Source organism: Mobula hypostoma, chromosome 14, assembly GCF_963921235.1.
Source record: "Mobula hypostoma chromosome 14, sMobHyp1.1, whole genome shotgun sequence".
NCBI lineage: Eukaryota > Metazoa > Chordata > Chondrichthyes > Myliobatiformes > Myliobatidae > Mobula > Mobula hypostoma.
In genome coordinates, this window is record NC_086110.1 from 45035532 (window position 1) to 45062164 (window position 26633).

The 26633-nt window shown below is 39.8% G+C and overlaps 1 protein-coding gene across 3 annotated transcripts in view; it reads left to right on the forward strand.

Annotated features, from left to right (window-relative positions):
* Window positions 1–26633, forward strand: part of ankrd11 (ankyrin repeat domain 11) — a 187501-nt gene that overhangs the window by 114544 nt on the left and 46324 nt on the right. For all 3 annotated transcript variants that reach the window (XM_063067044.1, XM_063067047.1, XM_063067045.1), the window contains one exon: window positions 6931–7089. In XM_063067044.1, the coding sequence (XP_062923114.1) occupies window positions 6931–7089 (159 nt within the window). The remainder of the gene's footprint in view (window positions 1–6930; window positions 7090–26633) is intronic.

The window sequence follows — 26633 nt, forward strand, 5'->3', positions numbered from 1 at the left end:
TTTGATACATAAAGAAATTGATGGTATGGAAAATGGCACAGAAGGGGAGTTGAGACCAGCAGAGATGAGCCATGATTGTATTGAATGGCACAGGAGGCATGAGGTGTTTCTTGTTCCTATTTTGTGCTCTTGTGGACACTACGTGGTTGGAGTTGTGATTTGGTTTTGTTGTTTGGCATTTATGATGTCAACACTGTTAATTTGATAACACGTAAAAGTCCAGAAATGATGGGTAAGGATTTGAAGGAAAGATATGAACTTTGTGACGTCCTCTGGTCAATGATGTTTAGACACTGGAAGTTGTTTTGGATGATTTTGCAGCACTTGCATCCAAAACAAGAAATTGACGGTATTCTGCCAATTAGAAACATGGTATGCAAATAATTGTTGTGGGGGCGCTTTCAGTGTCACAGCAATTAATAGTTATTTCATGTTAAATTGTTAGGAAATTAGTTTTAAAATGGAATATTTCAAATTTGCAAAACAAAAATATAAAATCCTTGAACAGTTCTATAGAGTGATGTCTGATACAATACTGGCTTTCCTTTTTAATTTTTTAATAGTTTTTGCTTGTGTCTAAGATATACCGCTTCAATGAGCTAAAAAAATATATATATATGTGTATGGGATCTTTTGTCATCATCTGAAGCTATATTGTAGACTTTTGATCTTCATGAAACTAAATCATGACTATTCTATTTATTTAAAATAAAATTATGAATGGAGTTGAGTAATTGCATCTCTAAAATCATTTTATTTCTACTACAGATTTCTCACATTTACCAGGCATACCAGATGACCTAATTAATTTTAATTTCAGGTTTACTGGAATTTTCCATTATACAGAGGTTTTTCATTTTGTAATGACATCAAAAAGTTTTTCCCACCTTCCCCTAGTTAATACTTCCATGTTAGGTTCTCCATATCAAACTTTCTTTTTATATCCATCCCTCTTAGTTTAGGTTTCTGGCATCCGCCATATTTTGCTCTTGTACCTGAAATGTTCCTTTGTGATTATTTGGATGTACCCTCAAAACCATTCCATTTATCAGCAATATGTCTTGGCATCAGCTCCCTCCTATATTGCTGTGGATATGGCATGTGATTGCATCTCACTGATGGATGCTGTTAACTGTGTGTAGATGGGAACGGTTCAGTGGTGAAAGTGAGTTTATCAGGGAGGATAAGGTGTATCCAAATCAGATTAGCAAAATGTTTCATGTTTTTCAAATGTCTCATGTTCAGAATGAAGCATCCTAACATTCCTGTTTTATTTTAACGAGGAGATGTATTTACCTTAAAAAGTTGTAAACATTTCTTTTGAGATAACATACTTGCCCACTCTGCTAGTTCAGTATTTATATTGAACGTTCCATTACAACAGAACTATTTTCAGCCAACCAAATAGTAAAACTCTTATAATTCTCTTTATAATTCCATAAGCTTCATTAGGTGGTGGTGGTGGAGGGGAATATGGAAAGAGTATATAACGAACTGATGCAGCAGTTAACTCTGTTGCCATTAAACTCACTGGTTCTGGGTTTCATGTGGAGTTTACAAAAATGGCAGAAAAATCTAAGCAATGTTTTGTGTGTGTGTGAGAAGGTCAAAGAATGCAGGAGAGGAGGGTTATGGGACTGATGAATTTGTTCTGTCGGGACTGGCAAGGCAGGAATCCAATGAACCCAATGCCCTCATATAATGCTGTGAAGAAATGATTAGTATCTCAGCCAGAGCAGTTGTTTATACCTGCTGTATAACCACTGGAAAGTCTGTCAGCATTTGATGGTGCTTAAGTTGAAGAATTGCTTTAACAGCAGTCTCATCCATCTTAGCTGTGTAATATCCCCTGACTCTAACATAGTTCTTAACACATTGAAATAAGTGTAGTGAACTAGAACTGTTCAGCATCAACCTTTTTATCATGACTCACTCTACAAAAACAGATCAGTTGCCGATTTCTCTTGGTCCTTTGTGGGGATTTGTTAAACTGGCTGCTGCATTTCTCTAACATTGTTGTGGTGCATACACAAGAAATTCTTCATTATTTGTGACATGCATTAAAGAATCCAGAAGTAAGAAGCACTTTATTAGTTCCAGTTAATTCTTGGAAGTATCCTCATGCTTTCTCATTTGGAAGTACCTGATGCATACAATTAATAAGTAGGCTATTTTCTAGTATGACTGGTACGATCTAGTTTAATCTCATGAGTTTCATCTTTTGTTTTATCTGAATACTCTGTATTCAGGTGACTGCAGTCTAGTTTAAATTGCAATTGTAGAATGTGTGAAATTGTCGCCTGTTAAACTAAAATTAGTCAACGTAGTGACATGCAGGTAGGTTGGAAGTTTTAAGTTTGTAATAGGGCCAAGGTGAGTTGCATCGTAAGTGGCAAACAACTTTGCATCTTTTACTTAGTGGGTACTAATTTATATTTAATGGTGGATTTGTTTGTAATAAACCTTTGTTGTACCATTGTGAATTACCAAAGAAAAGCTTCAATACTAAATGTGTGGAAAGATCTTAAGCTTTCTGTAGCAATTTGAAGAAAATAGTGATTGAAAGCATTCTTGAAGACAGCAACTCAGTACTTCCATAATATAAACAACAGGAATTCTGCAGATGCTGGAAATTTCAAGCAACATACATAATATAGTACATGTATGTTACTACCATAATATAGTTTATTTTTCCATGTTAGAATTGGCATGACATGATGTATCCATTCAGTGGAAAAAAAAGGTGATTTATATTTTTTGCATGATTTTGTTCATTTGAATATTTTTATTTCTGTTGTAATTTCTACTTGTGAATGTTTCTAAATTTTAGAGACATTTAGAAATTTACAGTATTTTTACAAATTTGATTGCTAGTTAATGGTTGTAAACTCACATGTGATTTTTTTTTCCCTCAGCTGTTCTGTTATGTGGCTTGATATCCTCAGTCTTTGCCATAGCACTACTCCAATGCAAGTATTGTCCTTCCTTGGATAATGAGCCCAAAATTCTGTGAAGTACTGCAGCTAATATCCTGCACAAGAGTGGCAATTGTTGCTTATTCTTATAGTTCAATAACCTTGCAGTTAAGACTAAAGTCCCATTTACTTTAATAATTTCATGCTGTGTCTATTTACTGACTTTGTTTCATATATAATAGTTCTTAAACCACCATTTAATAAAAGCCTTTTTTCATGAATGAAAATGGAATTTAACCTCAATCATTCCCCAGTAATACCTACTGTATAGTCCACCCCAACCTATATACCTACAGGCAACCTCTTTTCAGCATCCTGACAAGTTTACTTCCCCACCAAGTACACTTAAAAGAGACAACTAATTATGTATCAAGTAAAAGAGGCCCAAGCATTAATTCTTGTGGTAGTCTACTATGCTGACATGAATATGGCCAGTTTATTTTGTCTTTTCTTTTGGGTGTGGGGTGGGTGTCTTGTTTCTCACTATTCCAACTCTAATGAAAGGTTAAAAATTGCATTTCTCTTTTCACTGACGCTGCTACCTGACATTCTGCCTATCTCTTGTGTTTTCTGTTTTCATTCTTTTCAGATTTCCAATCTCTGCAGTTACTTGGTATTCACCATCTCATATATCATTCTTTATGGAAAAAAAAAACACAGTATTGGTCCTCAACCATTTCTATGCCTTCGTATATAACAAATTCAATGGGCCAGATTTTCTATAACCTCACTCTGAGGTCCATTTAATATTTCAGTTCAGATTGCTGTTTATTAACCTGGGCCTTTAACCAGTACACTTTTTAACTGTGCACTGTAGCTGTACTTTTATCAGCATTGTTACTTCACTTTATTTTCCTTGTAAAGCAATCCTTGTGTGTTTATATATGTAGCAAACAATAATATGGAAGTTAGATCAAGCTTTTAACGAATTTCACTGATACATTTTGTAAATTTTAAACAAAAGAATGTCAAGGCCTTGAAAAGGATGTAAAGGTGACTTGCTAGAAGGCAGTCAAATATGGTGAGGGGGATAGTTCCTTGTAGAGAGATCTGAGAGAAATGGGACTTCTTCATTAGAGCATAAATTATTAATCAAGCTTTTAATGGATTCTCAAAATTAGTGTTTGATAGTAATGGGGAGAATCTCATAGACCTGCAGTGTCAATAACTGAAGAAGCAGGTTTAAGGTAGTTAGCAGAAGTTTTTTGAAGCACAGCAAGTTGTTATGATTGGAAAGTGGTGGTGGAGGATTTGGTAATAATTTTCAAAAGTGAACTAGACTTGACAGCTTATCATTTGGAGTATATAGCCATGTGGAAAGATGGGCCATGTCCAACTAATTCTGTCACTCATTTAAAGAGCAAACGACAGAGAGAATGGGCTGAAATAAATGCTCTTGCAATTTGTTTCTATAATTCTTGAACCTGATCCATAGAATTATTTTGAAATTGTTGGTTGCTGATGAAATTCAGGCTCTTTGCATACCATCAAAGGATGCAAACACTACAATATAAAAATTATTGCTGTGTTTCACAATGTGCTTTCTTTATGCAGCAGTTGCAGTTATGGTTTCCTTAATTGTGATTTTTCTCTTTAGCCGCCAGTACTAGACATCATCAATCCTTAAGTAGTTAATAGACGTACGGGTGTGATTTCTGGTAATACCATATTTACCAGCTTAATGTTGTTCAGGTTTTAAATAAAAATTTCTGTGTAGCTTTCTTCACAATAGTGTTTCATTTATATATTTCTGCATGAAAAAAAACTATGAAGCACACTGACATATAGCCTTGTATTCAATCAGTCCTTACTGAGAAGCTGGAAATGTTATAATGTAAGAAGCAGTAGGGTGTAATTCATAACACCTTCTGAAACCAATTATGACTATTATTGTACCTTGTCTATTTCCTTGTCCACATACATACTGAAAAATCTTTCAGTCCTGAATATAGCCAAGAAAGCCCAAGATAGAAAGATTTTTGGGTACAGATTATGTGCAATCTCATCAGGATTTAAGTACTCATGTCCTCTGCCCCCTTTATGTTCAAGACCAAGGTTAATAAACAGAAATGCACTTGTCTTTCTTACTACTTGCCACAACTTATTCCCTATTATAAACTACTGTTAGCAAATTGTTTAAATTCAGACAATTAATAAAATTGTTACTGAGATGAATGGGGATTAAAATCCTTCATTCCAACAGTTTTGGTATTAACAAATAATGTATTCCCGTAGCCTTATTATTATACTGATGCAGGCAGTCTCAGCTTGTTTAACTCCTTGTGCGTAACAATTACGATATTGGAAAAGATCAACATAAGAAATAGGTCGAATCAGATTAGGACATGTGGAATCGGACGAAGCGTAGTGATGCGGTTGAGAACTGGTTATTGGACCAAAGTCAAAGACTAGGAACAAACTGAACCTTGTCTGGTTGGCAGTCAATGACTAGTGAAGTACCACAGGGATTTATGCTAGTGCTTCATCTGTTCACAGTCCCTATCAACGATTTGGCTGAGGGGATTGAATGTTGAAGTTTGCTGACCAAATCAAGCTAGGTGAGGTTGTAAGTGCAGAGGAGATGTAAAGAGGCTTCAAGGAATAAAGGCAGGAACATAGCACATGGATTATGCAGTGGTAGGAAAAGATCCAAGTTTATCCATGATGAACATAACAGAATTGTCTAATGTTGCTGGTTTCAAGGGATCCGGGTGTGCATGCATGCAAGTTACTGAGGGCCAGCATATAGGTAGAGCCAGTGATTATGAAGGCATGTTGGTCTTACAATGAGAAAATTTGAAAATATTAATTTAACTTTATTACAGTAGTATGGGCATTGGTGAGGCAACATAAGGAGTATTGTGTACAGGTGTGGTTTTCCATTTGAGTAATGACACATTTGGTATACGTTGAAGATTCACCGGCCTTAGTCCAGATAGGAGGCAAGATACAGGGAGTATTTTTTCCCCCTAGACTGAAGAGTCGAGGATGAGAAGACACAGATTCAGAATGAACTGTGGACTGTTTTGGACTGAGACTAGGAGAAAGAGGATGGGAATTCTGTGGAATTCTTTGAAGAATTGTGAGAATTGATAGATTTCTGGTTATCAAGCGAATTGGGAAGTAAGGAAATAATTCAAGAAACTGGAGTTGAGGTAGTAGATCAGCCATGCTAACGAATGATGGAATGGGGTCAAGAGGCCAGATAGGTTACTCCTATTCTTAGTTCTTATGTATTAACATTTCAACTATTGATTGAAGTTGCTGGAATATTAAAACTGGTTTTACATAATATATTCTTGTAAACTTCCAGAAAATGGCAAACAATTGAATATAAGAGCACTGACTACATTCTACTTCATTGAATTAGGATTTTATGGGAAAATAATTGTTTTTCTATGACAATATGATTTTAAGATTTATTAATGCATTTGGCAATCTGTATTTTTTAATCAATGTTTTGGCTTTGTTTGTAATGATGATTTTGGGCTATTTGCAATAGCCGTTTAAAATGGGATCTGTTTTTCTTACATTGTGGAACACTAAGAATTTTTAATCAAGGTTTTTATGAAAGCCAAAGTCAGTGATTATGCTGACTGACAATTAATGATACATAGTTCCAAATTTATTCTTTGGCCTCGGAAATGGAAATGACAACTGTACAGAATCCTAATATCATATAATGAGTTAGTAATTCTGAACGAAATGGACACATGTACAAGTGAGGATTAGTTTTTTTGTTCCATTTTATCAGGTTTTTTTTCCAGATGCTTGGGTATCCCAGGCTCATAGATGACGAACGTTGTTGTGAGATACCAGTGAGTGTGTGCCATTAGAAGATACATTAGAGAGAACAACCTGAAGGTGGTCGGAAAATGAGCTTGAATTTTTATGTTTCGCATTAAAAGTCCATCTGCACTTAAAAGAAAAATTCTTTTGTCAACTTTGCTTACAGAGAAGCAAGGTCCGGAGCGGAAACGAGTGAAGAAGGAGGCTGGAGCCAGAAGGTCTGGATTGTTTGGGGCAGGAATTAGAGCGGGCTGTCCACTCTCAGAACGGCAACAAGTTGCTTTGCTGATGCAAATGACGGCAGAAGAATCAGCAAATAGTCCAGGTCAGCTCTAAGAGTGGTTACCATGTTGGAAGGTAGTGGTAGAAATGGGATATTTTAAGATTTTGCTGTTGCGTTGCTCGGTTTATCTTTGGTTTACTTTTCTTCCTATTATGTCACAATTGACTTAATAGCTATGCAATAATTTAAATTATATTTTAATAATTTGACTAAAATTATTAAAAGCAGATGTAACATTAAGTATTTATTTTGGATAAAATAAAATACTGCAAATGCTGAAAATTTGAGATTCGAAAATACTGGAAATATTCAGCGTTGTCGGTAAAGAGAAGTGTTAAATTGCATTTGGGCTTATATATTCATTGGTATTATTTAAGCACAGCAGCTGCAGTACAGCCTGTTCAATTCCTCCTACGCTATTCTTGGGAACTCAAACATACCTTCCAAGTGAGAGGCAGATTTGCTTGTGCTTTTTCCAATTAAATATATTGTACTTGCTGAGCATGGTGTTGCCTTCTTAACATCTCTTGAGGCCAGTTAGAAATTGGCTGATTTATTTGTCAAATGCAAACTGCTGGAAGAATACAGCCAGCTCACCACCTCCAATTCCCTGCCTAATTCCCAAGCAGTTGATACTTTCATCCCAGTACATATATTCTTCAAATGTTCATTTTCCCCCCTTTGGGTGACTTTTGGATGCTATGCAACAACGTCTGCTCTGGACATTGAACAACTTCAGACTGAGCTTCTGAAATTCATGTATCCTAGACAGACTCAGTTTTATAAAACTTAAGCAACCTCATGAGGTGCACTATTTTTGTTCTTGCATTCACAAGTATTTGTCTCTAATAGAAAGATAGGTTTGATAGGTTCAGTTTGAGCTTGATTGTAATTTGTAATTATATGTGAGACACAGGAACAGAATTAAGTCATTCAACCCATTGAGTCTGCTCCATAACTTAATGTTAGCTGATTTATTATCCATCTCAACCCCATTTTCCTGCATTCTCCCCATAACCTTTGCCACTCTTACTAGGCAAGAACCTATCAACCACCGCTTTAAATACATAAGTTTTAAAAAAATTATTGAGATACAGTGTAGAATAGACCCTTCGACCCTTCTAGCCTCACCACTAGCAATCCCTTGATTTAATCCTAGGCTAAGCATTGGACAATTTATAATGATCAATTAACCCACCAACCAGTATGTCTTTGAATTGAGGGAGGATACCAGAGCACCTGGAGAAAACCCACGGGGTCACCGGGAGAACATACAAATACTACAGTGCTGCCCTAATATATATACACAATGACTTGCCCTCCACAGCAATGAATTCCGCAGATACACCGCCTTTTGTGGAAAGAAATTCCTCCTTATCTCTGTTTTAAAGGTGCATCAAAACATCCTCTCCATGTCCATTCTATCTAGTCGTTTCAATATTCAGAGGTTTCAGTGAGATTCTCCTTCATTCTTATTTGCAGTTAGTACCAGCACACAGCCATCAAACACTCCTTATCTGTTCACCCTGTCATTGCTGCCCAATGCCAATACATTCTTTCTTAGATAAGGTGCCCAAAACTGCTCACAGTACTTCAAGCTGGCGGATTTCAGCAGGGCTCGCAGTCTGGAGATGTTCGGGCATGCCGGCGTTGAAGTCAGTAGGTTTTGTGGTCTATAGATGGAAGACCCCATTTGTTTCAGCTTGTCCCTGCCCCACTGAACTCATATCTGCATACCTTGACTCTGTTTTATCCTCCTAGTTCAGTCCCTTCCTACCTTCATCCATGGCACTTCACACACTCTGGATCTTTTCAGTGATTTTTAGGTTCTTTGGCCCCTATCATCTTTATTTTTACTATGGATGTCCAGTCTCTGTACACCTCCATCCCCCACCAGGAAGCCTCAAAGCTCTTCAATTTTTTTCTGGACACCAGACCTAACCAGTTCCCCTTGTCCACCACTCTCTGTGTGGCGGAATTTGTTTTCCTGCTAAATAATTTCTCCTTTGGCTCGTCTCTCTTCCTTCAAACAAAAGGTGTAGCCATGGGCACCTGCATGGATCACAGCTATGCCTGCCTGTTTGTCGGCTACATGGAAGAGTCTGCGTTTCAGGCCTACACTGGTGACCGCCCCGCACTTTTCTTGTGCTACATTGACGACTGCATTGGTGCTGCTTCCTGCACCCATGCTGAACTCGTCAGCTTCACCCACTTTATGTCCAACTTCCACCCTGCCCTCAAATTTACCTGGTCCATCTCCATCACCTCCCTTCCCTTTCTCGATCGCACTGTCTCTATCTCTGGAGACAGCTTATCCACTGTCTACTATAAACCCACGGACTCTCACAACTACCTGGGCTATACCTCTTCCCACCCCGTTACTTGTAAAAACGCCACCTTCTTCTCTCAATTCTTCTGACTCCACCGCATCTGCTCTTAAGGTGAGGCTTTTCATTCTAGAACAAAGGAGGTGTCCTCCTTTTTCAAAGAAAGGGGCTTCCCTTCCTCCACCTTCAATGTTGCTCTCAACTGCATCTCTTCCATTTCACGGAAGTCTGCTCTTACTCCATCCTCCCACCACCCTACCAGGGATAAAGTTCCTCTTGTCCTCACCTGCCACCCCACCAGCCTCTGCATCCAGCACGTAATTCTCCGAAACTTTTGTCACCTCCAACTGGATCCCACCACCAAACCCATCTTTCCCTCACCCTCCACTTTCTGCTTTCCACAAGGATCGCTCCCTATGCAACTTCCTTGTCCATTTGTCCCTCCCCACTGCTCTCCCACTTGGTACTTATCCTTACAAGCGGAACAAGTTCTATACCTGCCCCTACACCTCCACCCTCACTACTACCATTCTGTCCTAAGTAGTCCTTCTAGGTGAGATGACACTTCACTTGAGAGTCTGTTGGGATCATCTACTGTGTCAGGTGCTCCCAGTGTGGCCTCCTGTATATCGGTGAGAGCCGACGTAGATTGGGAGACCACCGCCAAGCACCCATGCTCCGTCCACCAGAAAAAAGCAGGATTTCCCAGTAGCCACTCATTTTAATTCCACTTCCTATCCCCATTCTGATATGTCCATCCATGGTGATGAAGCCACACTTAGGTTGGAGGAATAACATCTTGTATTCCGTTTGGGTAGCCTCCAACCTGATGGCATGAATATCGATTTCTCAAACTTTTAGTAATGCCCCTACTTCCCCCCCCCCACCATTTTCCATTCCCTTTTCCCTCTCTCATCTTATCTTCTTGCCCACTCATCACCTCCCTCTGGTACTCCTCTGCCTTTTTCTTTCTTCCATGGCCTTCTGTCTCTTTCACCAATTAACTTCCCGGCTTTTTACTTCATCCCTTCCCCTTCAGGTTTCACCTATCTCCTGGTGTTTCTTTCTCCCCTCCCCCAGCTTTTAAATCTATTCCTCAGCTTTTTAACTGTAGTCCTGCCGAAGGGTTTTGGCCCAAAACATGGAATGTACTCTTTTCCTAGATACTGCCTGGCCTGCTGAGCTCCTCCAGCATTTTGTGTGTGTTGCTTATAATACTTCAGCTAAGGTGTGACCAGTGCCCTTTAGAGACTCTGAAATCCTTGCTTGTATATTCTCTGGAAATAAATGTTAACATTGCATTTGCTTTTCTTACCTCCACTGAACTTACAAGTTATCATTTAGGAAATCCTGCTTGAGGACTCCCAAGTCTCTTTGCACCTCTGATTTTTGAATCTTCTCCTCGTTTAGAAAAAATGTACCCCTTTATTCCTTTATTTCTGCCAAAGTGCATAACCATATACTTCCCTACACTATATGCCATCTGCGACTTCTTCACCCATTCTTTCATTTTGTCCTAGTCCTTCTGCAGGCACTCTACTTCCTCAATGCTACCGCCCCCCCCCCCCATCCACCTATCATGCACAAACAAGGTCACAAAGCCATCAATTCTGTCATCCAAATCATTGACGTATAACGTGAAAAGAAGTGGCCTCAAGTTGATTTTAAATTTCTTGATATTCTTCAGCACTGGCCACATTTTATTAATAGTACTATTATTATGTGAAACTACAAGTTGGTACTGCTGCTAATGTTTATCCTAACAATAATATTTATATCTACTATTTACTTAAGACAGTCGCGAGAAAAAGTTTGTGAACTCTTTGCAATTACTTGGTTTTCTGCATTAATTGCTCATAAAATGTGATCAGATCGTCATCTAAGTCACAATAATAGGCAAACGCAATCTGCCTAAACTAATAACACAAACAATCGTACTACTTCTCGTCATTACTGAGTACACCATTTAAACAATCACAGTTTAGGTTCAAAGAAGTATGTGAACCTCTGGGATGATGCCTTCTACAAAAGCTATTGGGAGTCAGATGGTCCAATCGATAAGATGGGTATCCATCCAAAGAATGCTGAAGGAGGTGAAAAAGAACCCAAGGGTAACAGTAAAGGACTTGCAGAAATCTCTAGAACTCGATAAAGTCTCTGTTCATGTGTCCACTATGAGGAAAAACACTGAACAAGAATGATGTTCATGGAAGGAAACCACTACTCTCCCAAAACAAAAACATTGCTGCATGTCTCAAGTTTGCAAAAGATCACCTGGATGTTGCACAATGCTTCTGGGAAATGTACTCTGGACAGATGAGACAAAATTTGAATTTTTTGGTAGAGATGCACACCAGCACCAAAACCTCATCCTAGCTGTGAAGCATGGTGGAAGGAACATCATTGTTTGGGGCTGCTTTGCTTCCTCAGGGCCTGGACAGCTTGTAATCATTGAGGGAACAATGAATTCAAAATTGTATCGAAACATTTTGCAGGAGCATATCAGGGAAGTAGTCTGTCACCTGAAGCTTAATAGAAGTTGGATGGTGCAACAAGACAATGACCCAAAACACAAGAGTAAATCAACAAGAGCATGGTTTACAAAGAAGAAAATTAGTATTTTGGAATGGCCAAGTCAGAATCCAGACCTTAACCCAATTGAGATGCTGTGGCATAATCTGAAGAAGGTTGTCTTTGCAAGGTATTCCCAAATTATTGGTGAACTGAAATGGTTTTGTATGGAGGAGTGGTTTACAATTCCTCCTCTCCATTGTGCAAGTCTGATCAGCAGCTACAGGAAACATTTGGTGGAGGGTATTGCTACTAACGGAGGTTCTACCAGTTGTTAAATACAATGGTTCACATACTTCTCCTGTCTGGACTGTGAATGATTAAACAGTGTGTTCAATAAAGACATGAAAAGTGCAACTGTTTGTGTTACTAGTTTAGGCGGATTGTATTTATTATTGTGACTTAGATGAAGATCAGACCACATTTTACGAGTAATTAATGCAGAAAACCAGGTAACTGCAAAGGGCTCACAAAGTTTTTCTTGCACTGTAGATGCAGGTTGTAATATTGTATGCATAGTGTACATGCGGTGGGCTTTAGGAAGTTGTGCACCTCCTGGATAAAAACAGTCTGTCACCCTATTTGTGGAACTCTATTGTGTTTGCTTTTTACAAGCTGAGCTGATGTTTGAAGTAGTTTCATTAGAATTGTAGCCTGTTCAGCCGTACATCAGACTGTACATTGCGTAAGCTATTATCTCCTAAGGTTGTGCAACCTGTAGCACTGTATATTGTCTAAATTGCTGTGAATGTTTACAGTGCAGTAGCTGTGCTGTACAAAGTTGTTCAGGCCAATCGTGTTCCCACAATGCTTGTTCCTATTCTGTATGTGCCCTTGAAATATCTTAACTGTTTCTCATTTTTCCCTTGTTGCTTGCTATCCCGTTTGACCGTACTGATCTCCAGACAATGCTCACTTTCAAAATTCCCAGGTACTTTTTCAACCTGGATTATAACATCCAATCCCAGGCCTTGGTGATCACTTAAAACTCCCCAAATTTGGTGTCAGTTGAAAAATGTGGTTAGAGAAAGAACTGAGTAAAACTTGTTTGTGTGTAATTTGAAGATGCAGTTGATAAGGAACTGCAACACCCCCACCCCTCCCAAACACCCCACATGCAATCCTTCGCCATTATCTCCTTCTGGGGAGAGGGGTCAAATTGTGCAAGGGCTCTTTCAGGGAGAGGCAAAACATTTTGGAACTTAACAAATTTTCAAAGGTTCATTCATTATCAAAGTATATAACTCTGAAATTCTTCTTCTGGGTAGCTGTGAAACCAAGAAAGAAAAGAAAGGCCTCCAAGATCATCCCCCCAAGTCCTCCCTCTCTGCACAAAAAAATGAACAAAAATGTAACAGGCACATCAACCCCCAAATCCCTCCTCTGCACCAAAAAATGAATAAGATCGGGTGAAAATCAGAGCACAAAAAAAAAACTATATAACCAGAAAAAGTCTGCAGTCCAGGTCCACATTCAAAACGCAGAAAACCTGGGCAACATTCTCTGAGCACAGTGGCAGGCTCTGATAGCGTAGCAGAGTGATCCTCAGTGATCAAAAGGCGGGCAGCCAGTAAGGTATCACCTTTCCTGATTAAATACATGAAAAGCAAATTCCCATGGGTGCTCTTTTAAAGAGCAACCACCACTCCCCTTATCCTGAAAACATCATTGGATGAATGTTGCTAAAGCTGATTTAATCATTGATAAACTTTGCTGTTTGTAGGGCTTAGCTATGTTCAATTTGAAGCCATAATTACCAATGTTACAAACATTGACTGCTCTTCACCAAAATGCTTCACAGGTCAAAAATAATTCTGAAATGGGGTGAGTGAAGTGTCTATCACGAGAGAAGTGGAAATTTTTTGGTTTCTTAAGAAAAATACTTTTCATTAAATTGCATGTGTAATTCAGTACATTTGTACACTACCATTCAAGATGCAACATAGAGAATCCACTTATGTACAAGATTTGTATTATATCACCATGTAATTTCTTTCACATACTTTCCTTGTTTGGACTGTCCAACAGGTAATCACACAAACTTTTCTAATTGGCAGGTGAAGTAGCACAGTGCATCAGAATGAAACACCCACGGGTAGCCTGTTTGATATTTTTCTTCCCAATGCAATGCTCCTTCCTCCCTCTTCAAGTTTGTACTTTTCACTCTGGGTAACTGCATGCCCCAGAGAAATAACACAAGTAGGTGTGTTTTTGAAAGTAAGATGCCCTCCATTCCCACTAAACGTGTTCATTTTGCAGTGTTGTTCCCTCAGCACCATGAAAAGGATGGTGTTAAATGCCTTAGAAAGCTTTAAGCTGGACAGCTCTCCAGGGCCTGATGAGACATATCCCTATGATGCTATCAGTGCCAAGGGATGGTGTTGCTGGAGCTCTGAAAGAGATTTTCAAATCTTTACTTGACAACAAGTACAATATTTTTATTTGAGTAGTTTAACTGGGATAAGCCGAGTAATTACAAGTCTGTAGTCAAATGTAAGGAAGTTTTTTGGGGATGGGAGGGAGTGTATTAAATTCTAGAGGGTAGAATCTAAACTCAATAAGTTTGGATTGATGAGGGCAGTCTGGTTGATACAGTCTACATAGGCATCAGCTATACCTTCATAACAATTATGTGGTATGGTCCAAAAGTTAGAACCAAGGAATCCCAAGCAAGTTGCATATTGGATTCAAGATGAGGATACTGTGAAGCAAAGGGTGATAGTGGAAGGCCTAGGAACTTGCAGCTGCTCACACTTTCCACCTTTAACCCCTTAGTGAGGACCGCTATGTTTTTCCCAACTTTCTCTTCCTAAAGTCCACAATTAATTGCTTAGTCTTGCTGACATTGAGAGCAAGGTTGTAGTTGTGACACCTGCTGATCTATTTGAACTGTGCACCACCTCATTGCCATCTGAGTTGATGTTGCCACAACAATGCTGATGTCACCATCTACTTATTTGATCCAATCCTACAGTAATATCTTTTTTAAAAAAATATATATTCTCCCTAACTTGCTCCATACTCGATCTTTCTTCTGCATACCGGGTGCAATTCATAGTAGCCAATTAATCTCCTTTGAGATATGGGAGGAAATGGGAGCACCCAGAGGACATCCATGCAAACACTGAGAGAAGGTGCACGTTCCACACAGATAGCACCTGAGGTCAGGATGAATCTGGGTCTCTGGTGCTATGAGACAATAGCTGTGCTCGTTATGCCACTGTGTATGATTGGTACATGCAGGTGATGCGAAAACTGTTGGTAATAATGAAGGTGAGGGTAATCTTAGACTACAGGGCAATTCTGATGTATTGGTAAAATGACTGAGCAATGGCTTTTGGAATTCACTCCCGTAAATTGTGAGTTGATTCCTTTTGGAAGGATAGGACATACACAGAAAATAGTTTGGTCCACGGAAGTATTCTGGAGCAGAGGGATACGTGAAAGTGGCAGCACCGGTAGTTATGAAGAGATGTAGGATGTGTTCCTTCTGAAGAGATGTAGGATGTGTTCCTTCATTAACAGAAATATAGAATATAAGGGCAGGATCGTACAACTTTGTCGGCTGGTGGCATAGTGGCATCAGCGCTGGACTTTGGAGCGAAGGCTTCTGAGTTCAAATCCAGCTGGCTCCCTTGCACGCTTTCCATACGTGCTGGGTTGAGCGTTGAGCTAGCAACTCAGCCTCATAAAAATAAGAAAGCCTGCTTAAAAAACGCGGTCATGACAGCGTCCCGATGACTCCACTCGGAGTTAAGGGCCGCCGCCTTCAAAAATCGTACAACTTTATTGCTTAGATTATATCCAGAGTATTGTGTGCACTTCTAACTTCTGAGGACAGGAGAATGCAGAAGTGATTCTCTAGGAGGTTGCCTGGGATGCAGCATTATTATTAGAAACTGGATAGGCTGGATATTTTTTTTTCTTGGAGTGGAAGAGATATGGGAGGACTAATTTTAAGGAGTGCAAAACTGAGAAACATGTAAAGGGTAGATTGCAAGAGACTTGCTCAGAGTAGAGGCATTTTAAATTAGAGAGAATAGGTTTAAGGTAAGGGCTCGGAAGTTTAAAGGGGATCTGAGTAGTTTTTTCATTCAGTGGTTAGAATCTGGAGGGTACTGCTTGAAGGAGTGATGGATGCAGAATTTAAGGAGTATATAGATAAGTGCTTGAATTATCAGAACAATGAAGTTTGCAGACTGAGTGCTGGAAAATAGCATTTGTGCAGCTGTGCACTCAATAGTCAGCAGAGATGTAGTGAGCTGGAGAGTATGTAAGTTTTAGTATTTGCTGTTGTGAAAGTGCTGGAAGTACACAGGACATGACACATCTTTGTGTGTTTCATTCAGGGTGGTGGTATAAGCTGTGTAAGTGGAAGCATTGTGTTGATAGAACAAATGAGCAATGTTTGTTAACTTGGCCTATATCTGGACTTCCACTCTGAATTTAAAAGTGATAGGATGTGATCAAGTGAAGAATTAATGGACATTGAAGGTGAAGTAGATGTCTATGTCATTAGGGTCGTAGAGCGATATGAAAATCACAGATAGCTAGGAAAATTATTAAAAATCCTAATCTCTATATCATGGAAATTAGAGCTTAAAGAAGAAATACTTGTACATATACCAGATGCTTTAGTTGCAACGTTTTAGCAATAGCAATTCATGCTTCATGAAGATTTTTTTTGTGTTCTATCAGTTTTTGATAACTAAAGGACGTAGGAAAAATGTGGATGCGTGGAACTGGATCATAGGTTTGCCTTGACTTCTTTAAATAAATTGAACTCAAGGATTTAATTGTATTATTCTGATTCTGTGTGCTCTCCATCATGTCATTAATTTAAAACTGATTGTCTGTAATATTTGATAGTTATGGTTGAAATGATGATACTGTGTCTCCACTGTGTTAGAATTTGATTGTTGTGTTTTTCCAATGTTTTCTGGTATGGTCTTTAAAATGTAATTAGGCCAGTAGCTTTTGTTTGCTTGTAACAGTGTGTGTCGGTGGTCTTCATGGTGATGTCAAATGTGTCATTGTTTTAGATTATTTAATTCAGTTTAAATAGTTTCACTGTTGGAAGCATTTTAAAATCTACTGGAGAAATTGGCAAATTTCATATGTGGTTAGTATATGAAATGAGGCTGCTAGAGGAAGTGGTTGAGACAAGTATATTAACAACATTTAAAACTTATTTAGACAGGTGCATGGTTTAGGGGAAAAAAATTTGCTTTTTTTTTGTTTGAGAGCACAGAATAGGCCCTTCTGACCCCTTGAGCCACGCCGCCCAGCAATTCCACTGATCCAACCCTAGCTTAATCACCAAGTCCAACTCTTCGCTTTCGTGTGTGGCTTAGCTACTAGGCCTGTTGGAACTGTTTCTGCTGACAAGTAAAGGGGCAGAGGCCGACTACTGGCACCTCAAAACCAGTTGCTTTGGGCAGGTGGGGCTTGTCAGCCTTGGACAACAACCTGCCTATGAGGAAGGAAACTCTGATTTTAAACCTCCACAGCCTTGTGGCCATACCCACCCATGGGAGTAAATCCAGAGGAAGAAATCCAGAGCCAGGGTCCCTAAGGCAGTTTGATGTTGTTTACAACTTCACTCTGGCAACCTCTGCTATGATACTGGTGCCAGGCTGTATCGGTGCTTGCCCTTCCCTTGGACTAAATCAGTGACGTGGAGAGGGGGAACCTGCTGCATGGGCAACAGCAGGTTCTTCAAACCTTCCCACCCAGGCTTGCACCCTGGAAAGGACACAGTCCACCGGAGGTGCAAACCCATGATTCCCTGGGATTGACAGCTGCCTAACAATCATGGGACAATTTCCGTTGACCAATTAACCTACCAATTGGTTCGACTTTGGACTGTGAGAGGAAACCAGAGCAGGAAACGCGCATGTGTACGGGGAGAATGTACAAGTTCCTTATAACCAGCGGTAGGAATTGAACTGGTACTGTAAAGTGATGTGCTAACCAGTATGCTACTGTGCTACTTAGATGGGAATCTTGGTTAGCGTGAACCAGTTTGGCCGAAGAGTATGTTTCTGTGTTCTATGACTCTAACAAAGTTCCATCCCATGATACTTTGACCATCAAAGTCTCTCAATACATTTCAAGGCAGGACTTCCTCACTGAACTGCCTGAAGCCCCAACTATATCCAGTGCATGCGATTGGATTGTGAATGACAAGTGAGAAGTTAAAAATGGGCGTGTATATTTATTTCACATAATTAGATGAAGCACTGTCTTTTCCTATAAAGAAAATTTGAAACTGCCCAAAAAGGCAGTGGATGTTTGGCTCCATGAACTTATTTATGAATAACATTAAGATTTTTATTGACCTGGATGTTTGTTTGGAGCTGAGTCGTATCATTGCATCCAGATTGCTAGAAGTACTTTATGCTGTAAAGTTTTCTTGCATAACTGAAGCAAGTCTAAATTTTTTTCTTCATTACTAGTTGCTTAGACTTGCACCCAAAGTGTCCTCAAGCTCATCTTAAAACATTAAGGAACTCACATGATGAAACTGGTCTACATTTCCCACCCTGATTGGCTGCTCAGTCCCTCCAGGTCTATTTTTACCCTTCATAACCTGAAAGTGATGGCATGGTGGGTAGCAGCTGGGGCTTCAGGCAGTGTAATGAAGAAGATCTGGTCCAAATTTCCTGAGATATTTTAACAGCCAATGTATCCAGAGGTGATGCTGCTTGTGAAAGTTACCAGTGACTTCAGTAGGTTTTAAATATCGCAAGCATTCAATGTTTTCTGAAAGTTAGTAAAAACTGAAGGAAATAAATTTTTAAAATTTGGTTGTTCAAATTACAAAAGTTTGGTAAAGCACACAAAATACACAGATAATCCGACATAGAATAATGCGTAAAAATGTATCTGCCTTGTTTAATCCTCTTTACATTCAGTGGGTCGTGGATCTGATGCTGGGTCTATAGGATCCATTTAGGAGTTTCTTCAGTAATTTTGGCTTGAGTTTCCAGCTACATAACTCCACTTTATTAACGTTCAATTTGAATTTGTTGTGTACTTGTCAGTCTTACTAAATCTCTAAAACCTTTGCTATTATTTCTCTTATTAAAAAGCCCACCAGAAGCCACTCACTCTCTGCAATTATTGACTTTTTAAAAATTTGGTGAGAGTAGGAGTATCTCCATTGCACTATTGAGTTATGCTCTATCTTATCACGTAATTGAATATGGTACAGTTTGTTTTCTCACCTCACCAATGGCACACAGTCGATAACCTGTCTGATCATTCCCTACTTGGTTGTGTTTCTCATGAATCTCTTTGACCTTTTGATATCATAGTTCACCTCAAGTCTTTTCTGTAGTGTGCATCTTGTGCAGTGCTCTCCCAGATGCATGTCCTCTATTTATTATTTATTTAGAGATGCAGTGAGGAATAGGCCCTTCAAGCCCTTCGAGTGGCACCGACTGGCATCCCACAAGTTTAGCCTAATCACTGGGCAATTACCAATGACCCTACTAACTGGCACGTCTTTGAACTGTAGGAGGAAACCAGAGCAGCCGGAGAAAACCCACACATTCCACAGGGAGGATGCATGTTCTCCTTATAGATGACGTTGGACTTGAACTCTGATTTTCGACCTCTGGAGTTGTAGTAGCATCATAACCACAGGGCTACTGTGGCACACCTTATCAAAATCAAGTTTAATAGTACTATTAAGCACAATAAATAGCATATATTGTGAAATTTGTTGTTTTGCAGCAGCAGTACAGTTGCGAGAAAAAGTTTGTGAATCTTTTGCAAGCATCTGGCTTTCTGCATTAATTACTCATAAAATGTGATCTAATCTTCATCCAAGTCACAATAATAGACAAACACAGTCTGCTTAAGCTAAAAACATACAAACAATTGCACATCATCTCGTCAGTACTGAGTACGCTATTTAAATAATCACAGTCTAGGTTCAAAAAAACCATTTGAACCTCTGGGGTAATGACATCTACAAAAGCTATTTGGAGTCAGATGGTCCAATCAATGAGATGAGATTGGAGGTGTGGGTTGTAGATGTGCCCCACCCTATAAAAAAAAGACACAGAAAGTCAGGTTACAGATCTGAGTCAGGCTCTTCTCAAGAAAGATCGGTTTATTTACACCATGCCGTGAACAGAATGGCTTTCAGAGGACCTTAGAAGAATAATTGTAGAGATTCATGAAGCTGCCAAAGGCTACAAAAGCATTTCCAGAGACCCGAGTGTTCATCAGTCTGCACAGTAAGAGAAATTGTCTTCAAATGGAGGGAATTCAGTACTGTTGCTACTCTCCTTAGAAGTGGGAGTCCTGCAAAGATCACACCAAGAGCACAATGTGCAATGTTGAAGGAGGTGAAAAAGGATCCAACGGTAACAGTAAAAGGCCTGCAGAAATTTCTAAAACTTGCTAAAGTCTCTTCGTCTGTCCACTATAAGAAAACCACTGAACAAGAATGGTGCTCATGGAAGGACGCTATAGAGGAAACCACTGCTCTCCAAAAAAAAAGCATTGCTGCATGTCTCAAGTTCGTAAAAGACCACCTAGATGTTCCGGAACGCTTCTGCGACAATGTTCTGTGGACAGTTGAGACAGAAGTTGAACTTTTTGGCAGAAATGCACACCACTATGTTTGAAGGAAAAAGAGCAATGCATACCAGCATCAAAACCTCATCCCAACTGAAGCATGGTAGAAGGAGTATCATGGCTTGGGGCTGTTTTGCTGCCTCAGGGCCTGGACAGCTTGCAGTTGTTGAGGGAACAATGAATTCAAAATTTTATCAAAACATTTTACAGGAGAATGTTAAGGTAGCAGTCCGTAGAAGTTGGTTGATGCAAAAAGAAAATGATCCGAAAGACGAGTAAATCAACAAGAGAATGGTTTAAAAAGAAAATTTGTGTTTTGTTGGAGTCCAGACCTTAACCCAGTTGAGATACTGTGACATGACCTGAAGAGGGCTGTTCATGTAAGGTATCCCTGAAACTGATGAACTGAAACAAATTGTGTATGGAGGAATGGTCTAAAATTCTTCCTCGCCATTGTGCAAGTCTGACCAGCAGCTACAGGAAACGTTTGGTGCAGGTTATTGCTGCTAAAAGAGGTTCTACCAGTTATTAAATACAAGGATGCACATGATTTTTCCAGCCTGGATTGTGAATGATTTAAATAGTGTGTTCAATAAAGACATGAAAGTATAATTCGTCCCCCCCATCCCTCCCCACTGATCCCTAGGCGACTCCCTTGTCCATTCGTACCCCCCATTCCTCCCCACTGATCCCTAGGCGACTCCCTTGTCCATTCATCCCCCCCATCCCTCCCCACTGATCTCCCTCCTGGCACTTATCCTTGTAAGCGGAGCAAGTGCTACACATGCCCTTACACCTTCTCCCTTACCACCATTCAGGGCCCCAGACAGTCCTTCCAGGTGAGGCGACACTTCACCTGTGAGTCGACTGGGGTGATATACTGCGTCCGGTGCTCCCGATGTGGCCTTCTACATATTGGCGAGACCCGATGCAGACTGGGAGACCGCTTTGCTGAACACCTACACTCTGTCCGCCAGAGAAAGCAGGATCTCACAGTGGCCACACATTTTAATTCCACATCCCATTCCCATTCTGACATGTCTATCCACGGCCTCCTCTACTGTAAAGATGAAGCCACACTCAGGTTGGAGGAAAAACACCTTATATTCCGTCTGGGTAGCCTCCAACCTGATGGCATGAACATCGACTTCTCTAACTTCCGCTAATGCCCCACCTCCCCCTCGTACCCCATCTGTTATTTATTTTTATACACACATTCTTTCTCTCTCTCTCCTTTTTCTCCCTCTGTCCCTCTGACTATATCTCTTGCCCATCCTCTGGGTTCTCCCCCGCCCCTTTCTCTTTCTCCCTGGGCCTCCTGTCCCATGATTCTCTCATATCCCTTTTGCCAATGAACTGTCCAGCTCTTGGCTCCATCCCTCCCCCTCCTGTCTTCTCCTATCATTTTGGATCTCCCCCTCCCCCTCCCACTTTCAAATCTTTTATTAACTCTTCCTTCAGTTAGTCTTGACGAAGGGTCTCGGCCTGAAACGTCGACTGTACCTCTTCCTAGAGATGCTGCCTGGCCTGCTGCGTTCACCAGCAACTTTGATGTGTGTTGCTTGAAAGTACAATTGTTTGTGTGTTATTACTTTAGGCAGATTATGTTTGTCTATTATTGTGACTTAGCAAAATGCAGAAAACCAGGTTATTGCAAAGGGTTCACAGGCTTTTTCTTGCAACTGTACATTGCAATACATGTGCAGTATTAGGTTTATGCTGCACTTAGTGCTGTGGCCAAATAGTTCCACTTTGGTCTCATCTGATAACAAGACCTTCTTCCACATCTTTACAGTATCTTTTAAGAAATGCTTTGCAAAGTATTTAGGGCAAGGATATGCTCTTTTATTTTGCAGTATGTGTGGGATAAATCTTAATACTGAGCATCTCTCAGGTAGCACTATCCTTACTTCACAGAGTGGTGAATTTGTGGAATTCTCTGCCCAGGGAAATAGTTGAGGCTTCCTCACTAAATATATTTAAGATACAGTTAGATAGGTTTTTACATAGTAAGGAATTAAGGGTTATGGGAAAAGGCAAGTAGATGGAGCTGAGTTTACGGGACTGATCAGCCATGATCTTATCGAATGGCGGGGCAGGCTCGATGGCCAGATGGCCTACTCCTCCTATTTCTTATGTTCTTATATACTATATAGTATAGTGGAGATAGCGTCTAACTATGGGGATGCTTTCAGCAGCAGGGAATGGAAATCTGGTCAGGATTGATCGGAAGGTGGATGCTGCTAAATACAGAGATCCTGGATAAAAACATGCCAGCCTCTGCTAGAAAGCTTGAACTGGTGAGGAATTGTGTCTTTCAGCAGAACAACAGACCAAATCACATTACCAAAGCAAGCATGGAGTGGCTTCAAGTGAAGAAAATTGATGTCCTTGAGTGGCCCAGTCAGTCCTGACCTTAACCCTATCAAACATTTCTGACAAGACTGCAAGATTGCTGCCGCTTCTCCCCAACTAACCTGGCATGGCTTGATCATTTTTGCAAGGAGGAATGAGCAAATTTTGCTCCATCATGTTGTACGAGCCTGATAGAGACGACTGGCTGTAATAGCTGCAAGAGGTGGTTCAACTAAGAACTGAGCAAAGGGGGATGAATAGTTTTGAACTACTGACATTGCAGTTTTTTGAATTTTTAGTTTTTCATGCTTTTCAATTTTCCCTGTTTTTTTGGGGCAGAAAGGAGCATATGATTCACAAATAAAAATTCTCAGTTAAATTGATCAAAGTCCCTGGTTGTAATACTTGGTGAACAAAGGATGGGAAGGCCGAATACTTTTTAAAGCACATATACAAGGGGTGATTGATAAGTTCATGGCCTCAGCTAGAAGGAGTCAATTTTAGAAAACCTAGGACATTTATTTTTCAACATAGTCCCCTCCTACATTTACACACTTAGTCCAGCGGTCGTGGAGCATACGGATCCCTTCTTTGTATAAGTCGGTGTCTTGGACCTCCAGAAGTGGTCCACAGCAGGGGTGATTGATAAGTTCGTGACCTAAGGTAGAAAAAGATGAGTTATTAACTTCAAACTTTCTGCATAATCACTCAGAGTTGAACTGCACATGCATGTAATGAGAGCTGTATAACTCTATTGACATTAAGATTGATTTCTCTGAACTCTCCCTCACTTCTTTCCTCTTCCATTGCTTTTATACAAATTAACCATTAGATTCCAAGATCTGGATGAATGAGTTTAACTGGCAAAGTTTAGCGATTTTCTCTTGTCCATCAACACCTTTAAGCATCTGAAATTCTTTAACCTACTCCTCCCACCTCCTGTTTCTCCAACCCTTTCATCTGGGCTCATCCAAACCAGTGAATATCCATCTTATTCATTTGTACCTTTCTTTCCCTATTTCATTGTTCTGTGATCTATCCCTCTTAATACTCATAAAGTGCTGCTGTTAGACCCCTCTGCCATTTTCTTTTCCCCCTCATCTGTCTGATTTCTTCAGTCACTTATATTACTATCTAATCCTCTTAATGCATTCTGATTTCAGTAGATTTTTTTTCTTTCTCAATCATACTTCCTGTAGCACACTGTGGGCCCAATATGCACAGACTGCAATGTACTGTTTTATATTGTGTCCACAGGATAGCATTTAGTCTAAAATTAATTAGAAACTATTCCACAATTTGCCATATGAAATGCCTACGTCAGAAGCATTATTAAGAAATGAAACCCTGATTTATTTCACAACTCGAAAGACAGACACAGACCATAAAACTGAGGCAAAAGAGTAGTAAGGTCTTGGGACTGTCTGGATCACAGTGTTAGCTGTCTTGAGGTGAATTGGAGTGGACAGAACCCCATGACCTGACATGGTGTTCCACTGGACCTTGTGGCAGGCTAGTGCAGACATTGCAGGGGCCCTGGCAGCAATGTTCCCTCTAAGGTGTGCATGTGTACATGCTCACAAAAGGATTTAAACTGCATACACGTTGGCGTCACTGGGCAAAAAATTGCACAGCAGAAGATTTTTGCGCAGATTTTTCATTACAAATCAGAGGGAAGGTTGTCTGGCAAAAATATTTAAACTGTCCTTAGCCATGAGTGAGATGCCAGAGGACTGGAGAATAGCTACTGTTGTTCTGTTGTTTAAGAAAAGCTCTAAGAGTAAGCAGGGAAATTACAGGCTCATAAGCCTGACATCAATTGTGGATAAATATTGGAAGGTGTTCTAAGGGACAAGATAGACATGTCCAATTAAAAATAGTCAACATGGCTTTATGCATCACAGGTCATGTCTAACTATCTTTTAGAGGTTTTTTTGAGTATTATCAAGAAGTCCCACATGGGAGACTGGCCTAGAAGGTTAAGTGGCTTGGCTTTTGGGATGAAGTATTCACTTGGCTTAGTGGGAGAAGCCAGGGAATGGTAGTAGATGGTTGTGTCTCTGACTGAAGGCCTGTAACTAATGTACTGCAGGAATCGGTGCTGTGTCCATTGTTATTTATCATTTATATTAGTAATGTAGATGATAATATGGTAAACTGGATTAGCAAATTCTTTGACACAAAGATTGGGGGCGTAGTTGATGGAGAGGAAGGCTGTCAAGGCAGATAAATGTGAGGTGTTGCGTTTTGAGTGGACAAAGCAGGGTAAGCCTTGTACAGTGAATGGTAGGCCACTGAGTTAGAACAAAGGGATCTACAGTTCTTTTAATGTGGCATCACAGGTAAATTGGGTCATAAAGAGAGCGTTAGCACATTGGTCTTTACAAATCAGGGCATTGAGTATAGGAGTAGGAATGTTACTTTGAAGTTGTATAAGACATTGGTGAGGCCAAATGTGGAGTATCATAGGTTTATTTAGAGGTCATAGGCATAGGCTGAAGGGTGAAATATTTAAAGGGAATATGAGGGAAATCTTCTTCACTCGGATGCTGGTTCCAGTGTGGAATGAACTGCCAAAGGAAATGGTAGTTGTGTTTCAGTTTGTAATGTTTGAGGTCTTTGGATAGGTACATTGATGAGAGAGGTACTTTTCTTTCCCTTGCCACTCCAAACCTGTACTGAAATAGCACTGAACAAAGCCTGAAAACAGCTGAGCTGCTAAACTTCAGTGAGTCAGGTAGCATGTCTGAAGGAAAATGTACAGTTGATATTCCTCCAGCTCCTCATTTATTACTAAAATCTTGTTCTTTGGATTTTAGATTGTGAATGTTCTTAATTTGAAGATAAGGCTGGTATGTACTATTTCTAAAGCGATTGCTATCTGGATTAGTTCTTCACATTTACTTGTGTTTTATTTTCACTTGGGGAGGTAGTTCTAGATTGTCTTATAAATGGAGGCCAAGGCCTGGACATTGGAATCGTTGCAAACTCTGTGAAAGAGCATACAATTGATTGTATCGATTGTGATAAAAGAAATCTTGGCTGTTTCAGACTGTAACCCGGAAAGCAGAATGTCATTATATGCCAAAATGTCATGGTACTGTCATGTTAACAAATGTGCATTATCCCACAAGAGGGCCTCAGATCTCAACTTTTGGACTGTTGCCTTTTGATTTTTTTCCTCCTCTGGTTCTCCATTTCTAACTGCAATATGCATCTCTTGCATTCTGATATTCTTTAACCAGGATTGCTTCTGAACATTTGCATGGCCATATTAGCGGCTACATTGCACCCTAATCCATTAATCCTGTCTCTGTTAGGTGCCTCATCTTTCCTTTCTTTGCTTCTTTCCACTCATTTCCTCCCCATGCATTCTGGTCTTTATCCCTGTTGCTCTGTCATCTTGTCTTCACATCTGACATTACATCATTCACTGTTACATATGTGCTCAGTGTTTTCTGTATGTGCAATGCTACTCTTCTACAACGCGGTTGAATATGATCCACCCAGCTTTATTTCTTGTTCTAATGGCAGTTGATATGTAAATTCTTCCCTTTCTTTGTTAACTTCCTTTTTTTCAAGGTTTCAGCACCATTCAAACTCAGTTGTTATTATCCTTGCAAGTGCTGTAGGTTCTATCAAAGAAAAAGCTTTGGTCAAGCTCCCAGATATTATCATTGATAGATAAAACAAAATACCACAGAGTGCAATAAATATAAGCTAAAGAAATTGAAAAAACTT